The sequence below is a fragment of the Dipodomys merriami genome, unplaced genomic scaffold (genome assembly GCF_024711535.1).
Source record: "Dipodomys merriami isolate MVZ:Mamm:240054 unplaced genomic scaffold, mDipMer1.0.p SCAF_59, whole genome shotgun sequence".
Lineage (NCBI taxonomy): Eukaryota > Metazoa > Chordata > Mammalia > Rodentia > Heteromyidae > Dipodomys > Dipodomys merriami.
In genome coordinates this window covers 7173570-7179569 of record NW_027206168.1, presented here as the reverse complement: position 1 = coordinate 7179569, position 6000 = coordinate 7173570, and the positions used below count along the sequence as shown (strand labels likewise).

Below are 6000 nucleotides of genomic sequence, written 5' to 3'. Positions count from 1 at the left end.
AAAATCTGTGACACTCTCACCTCCAACCAACCACATAAAACAGGAAGTGGGACTGTGGCTCAAGTAGTACAGCACTAGCCTTGAGCAGAAGCTCAGGGACAGCACCCAAGCCTTCAGTTGAAGCCCCAGTAGTGACAGCAAAATACAAAACAAAACAAAAAACTCTGGATTATCTCTATGATTTCTCAAGCAAATTCTTTTTGTAAAGCTTCAGTTCAGATACATGCAAGTCATTAAAATACGATGTTTACCAAAGCCTACTTAATGAGTGTTTTTTCACACAATCCAGCATATGTGCCATTAAATAATCTTGCCCTTTTTATATCCAGTGGTCCCATCTAGAATTAGTCTGTAGACTGTGGTGCCAGAGGTGGGATGGAGCACTGTTGTCCATTCATATCCTGAGCAGTTCTGAAGCACTATTTACTTCAGGCTGGCCTGATGTGATGATATAGAGAAAACAAAATAACAATGAAGTAAATTATTTTTTTTTTAAAAAGAGAGAAAACAACATAAAGATACCTGCTCATTTGGAGCTCACAGGCTAGAAGGAAAATCGCGCGTGAAAATAGTACATTTTATATACATTGCAGATGAATGAGGACAGGCCTGTAAGAGTGTCCAGGGTCTCAGAGAATGAATCTCCCCATGAGGCTGGGGATTTACAAATTCCATAAATACTTACTGACTTGCAAGGGGGCAGGCATGATGCTAAGTACTGGGAAAATTCCAATGAAATTACAGCTTGCAAAACAGACAACCTAGGAACTAGGTTGTTACTAGGAAATTACATTCCAAAATATAAATGTACTACTAGGAAATTACATTCCAAAATATAGATGTACTAGGTTAGGGCTGTAGTGATTTAGAATTAAACTATAGTTAAACATTAAAGGTGCTTTAATTTTTTGTTTTGTTTTTAAGGAGGCAGGCAGGGACAGTGTAAAGCAACTGCAAATTCCTTGGTCTATTCTACCTCTTCTTCCCCTCAGTGGGCCCACAGGGAGGAAAACCCAGGCAAATGTGTAGCTCTAATGTTCCTATGGGCTATATAAGTTTCAAAACTCCTCAAAAGTGACCCTGCTCATTGAATGTTCTATTGTCTAAAAATAAGTGAGTTTTGTACAAGCACTTTAGGCCAAGCACTTCACCTGATGCTCAACCAAAGAAATGAGTTTTTCACACAGCAAGAATTCACTGCAAGAAATCTGGTGTTCTTCAATATGGCACATATCTTGGGATTTCCAAAAGGAAATATGATACTCCACTTTAACTTAAACATTCAGACTTTACTAAGAAGGCAGGACTGAGATGGGAAGGTGAAACATCACTGTGGGCGTGTACTGTACAGCCTGGAAAGCCAGTGAGATCATGATAGACTAGGAACTAACGGGAGCATGGCAGGGGAGAATAGGCCAACTATATTGCAAGAGGCTAGATTCTGACCAGCTTTTTAAGTCATCAAGGAGTCTAGGTGAAGCTCTGGAAAGGTTTCAGGCAATGGAACAACAGAATTATATTTACATTTAAGAAAGTTCATCTTGAAGCATATGAAAAGATGACCACTCTTAGTAGTCTTTAGGGAAATATAAATCAAAACCACAGTGAGATACCACTTCATGCTGGAAAAATAAGAAATACTGGTGAAGAGGTGGGGAAATCTCAAATAAAACTGATAGTTGCTTGGAGAAACAGCTTAGCAGTTCCTTAAAAGATTGGCAATAGAGTTACAATTGACCCAGAAATTCTAAGTATAAACTCATGAATAATGAAATACATGTCCATGAAAAAAACCTGTACATAAATATTGATAAAAACTGATTCATAATAGCCAAAAAGTACAAAAAACCTAAATGTCCATTAACTGAAAGAAAATGTGGTAAAGAAAATGTGGTAAAGCCATACAATGGAATGTTATTTAACAATTTTAAAAAATGAAGTGCTGATACATGCTATACATGGATGAACCTTGAAAATATACTGTGAAAAAACTCAGTCATAGATATGTAGTATGTGACTCCATTTATGAAATGTTCATAATAGGCACAGCCATAATGACATGAAATAACAGCTATACAATGCTGTAGCTATCCTAAATCCATTGATGTATACATTTTATTTATTTTTTTTGACAGTCTTGGGGCTTGAACTCAGGGCCTGGGCACTGTCTTGAGCTTCTTTTGCTCAAGGCTAGCACTCTACCACTTGAACCACCACGCTACTTCTAGCCTTTTCTGATTATGTGGTACTGAGGAATCAAACCCAGGGCTTCATGTATGCTAAGCAAGCATATTACCACTAAGCTACATTCCCAGTCCAGTATATACTTTAAATGGAAGAATTGTATACTATATAAATCACAACTCAATTAAATTACCAGCAACAACAAAGGTTCACCCTGGCTACAGGGTGCAGAATGAAGAGGGAGAGCAGAGAAGAGGCTTTTATACAGAGGGAGTAGGACAGAGGTTAATAAGGGGAAGGATTCATGAGATTAGAAAAGAAAAGTACAAGGGATGGAAGGTTTACGTCTTGTGATGGGTTCCTCAAGATCTCCTGGGTACCTGGTACCTCTCCCTCCCAGGGAGGACAACAGGAAAGAGAAATGAGGTATCTGCAATTATCATCAAGTAGCAAAACTATATTTAACATTACATGTAAGGACTAAGCCTGCGTGTACAGATAGCACCCGAGGTACAAGCTGCCTGTGGCTGTCCTATTATTCACTCACCCCAATCACCGAAGACAAGGCTGAGACAGACAGAACATGCTTAAGATGCTGGAAGACCTGAGTGGCCAAGTGCAGGTTAAAGAACATAAGAGGCTTGGAAGGCCAATCACTTTTAAGTTTCGTGTTTCTTTTTGCACTTAGGGGGCCTATGTGGCTGCTAAAGGGCATTTTTCTTGGCTCACTTTTGAGTGCATACCCCTTTTATAGTCTTCCCTGATCTCTACCAGGAGACAGACGAGTGGTAAAAGGCTCTGGACAAAGTGGTACGAGATGCTGGTAGGAAAGGGCCATGACAGGAAACAAAAAGAGATGCCTATGAAGGGGCATTTTTTAAACCCCTCAGAAGTCATGGCAGGTACAAGCACAAGCTGAACTAGTTTTACTCACTAGAGACTGTAATAGGATGAAGGTAAGTCTCTGTCTACCACCTCAAGGCTATCCTTAGTTGTTTCCTTGACTATCCAGTCACCTACATCAGAAAACAGCACTGCTGGAAAGAGTAAGACCACTGAGTGCTGCCAAAAAAGCCAGGTCTCTACCAGCCCATTCATTAGCTAGATGGGGAAACCAAGGCCCAAACCCACAGGACAGTGCTAATGACTCTCATGTCCTTACAGTTCTTTCTCTAAGCATACCCTGAGCCCTCCTCCTATGAGCCTAGCTCTAAACTGTGTGTTTTCCAAAGCAAGAAGAGCTGAGAACCCTGTTTTCAAATGAAGAGGAACTAGAGCCAATTCTTTCATAGCATCCTGAAAAGCTGAAACATATTCTGGTTACACATGCACCTCTTCCTACAAGGATGAGGGGAAAGCAACTTAGCCAATAAAATATGGTGTAATAGTTTGTAACTCTCCAGTCTCACAGCTTTTTACTTTATTAGCAACACTGTTCTGCATCCATTCACATCAGTGTAATCAGCCACTAATTTGACATCAGCATAGCCATGAATGAACAACTCTGGACTCCAGGATCACACTAGGTATGGAACAATTCAGGCAGGAAAAGAGCTGTGACATCACAAATGGACAAGGACTAATTACTATTTCTAACTCTCAAGTTCTAATGAACTAAAGGGAAATGTGGCTTTAAGCCTGTAGAGAAACACAATATGAAATACTTCAAAATAAAAATCAGACAGAAAAAAAAATTCTACCTCCTGTTCATAACCTAAACCTTCTTTAAACTATTACCATGTTTGCTAGGCTTCTCTTCTTTTTCCTCCCTTCTTCCCTCCCTCCCTCCGTTTGCTAGTCCCCCCCCTTTCTTTCTGTGTATTTGTGTGCTTACATTTGCATGTGTACCAGTAATGCAGCTTGCACTTAGGGCCTCATGTTCTTGCTTGACTTTTTTACTCAAGGCCTAGAACTCTACCACTGAGCCACAGCTCCTATTTCTAGCTTTTTGCTGGTTAATTGGATATAAGAGTCTCCTTAGATCTCAGCTTCCTGAGTAGCTAGGGGTATAGGCATGAGCCACAAATGCCTGGCTATTTGCCAGTTTTTCTGGGTATGCACTCCACCACTTGAGCCATTCCTCAGTTATAAGTTGCCAGTTTTGAATAAGTCTTCAGCCATATCTTGGAGACAGAATAGACTATCAACGGATCACTTCTAAGGTGATAACTAACAACACATGATCCCATCTCAGATGGATGGATTTTTTTACTACAGTGGCCAAAAGCAAGTTGAACTGTATACAACAAACAGACCATACAATTAGGGCCATTTAAAAATAATGAGACTCCTCTCTTTGCCTTCTTCCAAAGTATATAATATATATTTAACAGCACAAAAAAGACGCCACTTGAGCTTCCCCTGTAGTCAATAGGAAGAAATTCCACATATAAAAATTAAAAATTTAAACTTTTAAGTCATTAATATTTTTAAACATAATACAGACTTAAAAATTGTTCAACAGTAACCCATGACCCCACCCTAGCACATAAATCAATCCCATATCCACAAGTCACAGTTTTTGTTCCTAAAAATCCCACAGCACTGAACTTGATCTTCATATCAAGCTGGAGCCAATAAGAGGCCCTAACAGAAATCCCCAAGGGAAGAACGGAAGTGCAATCTATCAGAAGCTCAATCACTGCTGCAACTCTTATCTACCTGGGTATCAGGTGCACCTCTGAGGTCAGGTCCATGAGATTCGGCCCTCATACTAGGTCCTGGAAGAGTGAGCTGGCAGCTTCCCTCATCTTCCCCCTCGAAGGCTGTCCAGTAAGCACCTGGGAATTGACTTTTCCTGGGAAAAGGGTGCTGGTAACAGCTGTCAGGGCCAAGGCAATAGTGAGAAGTTCAGTTCTCTGCTCTTTGGATGAACTGTGTAAAACATTTCTTTTAAAAGACAATGTTAAAAATATTAAGAAAAATGTCTACAAAATCTGGAGGGCTGCCTTTTTTCTCAAAGGGTAAAGCTTGGTGGGGTGGTGGGAAAGCTGAGGGCCCAGAACTATAGCTCTGCAGCAAAAGGTAGAGATGCCCTTCAAAATGTGTCACACTCTTATGATGTCCTGCCGAAGCAGCAAGAGCTGAGGGTGGCTGTAAGAGGAGGGAGGGGTGCAACTCCTGCAGGGAAGGCTCCTACTGTGAGCCTCTGTGTAAGAATGTCAGGCTTAGGACAGCTGCCAAGGCCAGGGACATCAGGACTCTGCCTCTGAACCAGAGGTGCTTTCCCGACTAACTTCAATCTGGAGAGATGGTAAGTTATCTAACCGGCTCTTCTTTTGACGAGACTGTTCTTTCTCCTTAATGAGAGCCCCCCATGCCCTCTGAAGCTCAGAGTCATCTTCCTCAGTGCCAGGCGTCCTGTGAACCACTTTCTTCGTATTCTTCTCTTTGGTCTTGGGTGCAGATCCTAAGCGAGTCCATAAGCTACCTATTTGGGAGAGAAGGCATTTCAGTTTGGCAGCCAACACTGAGCTGTACTATAGTTCTAAGGAAGCAGGGGTTCTGCCAACACCCAATATGCAGAGAACATCTGTGGTCTGCACATCTATAGCCACTTCTGCAAATGGAGGAGATGGATCCCAGAGGGAGATTCTCATTTCCAGTGGCAGGTGCCCCCACACTAGGCACAAGATAAACACCCAAGAGGTTGTTTCCTGACCCATCTATTCCATCCAGGTGAGATTCATGTGCCTAATGCAATTTTGTTCTGCCAAGAAACTGTCAGCTCTAACATTCTGCAAATTGAGGTACTTTACACTATAAACTACTTTCAGATTTCTGACTAACCATCCATTAATTTTTTGGAGTATATTT

At 41.1% G+C, this 6000-nt stretch overlaps 1 protein-coding gene across 1 annotated transcript in view; it reads right to left on the bottom strand.

Annotated features, from left to right (window-relative positions):
- Window positions 1–481: 481 nt before the first annotated feature.
- The window catches only part of Ncbp3 (nuclear cap binding subunit 3), a 53598-nt gene continuing 48079 nt past the window's right edge, over window positions 482–6000 (bottom strand). The window contains exons 13-14 of the mRNA XM_070001756.1: window positions 5452–5614; window positions 482–5005 (exon numbers count right to left, since the gene is read on the bottom strand). Coding sequence (XP_069857857.1) covers window positions 4819–5005; window positions 5452–5614 — 350 coding nt within the window. The 3' untranslated portion in view covers window positions 482–4818. The remainder of the gene's footprint in view (window positions 5006–5451; window positions 5615–6000) is intronic.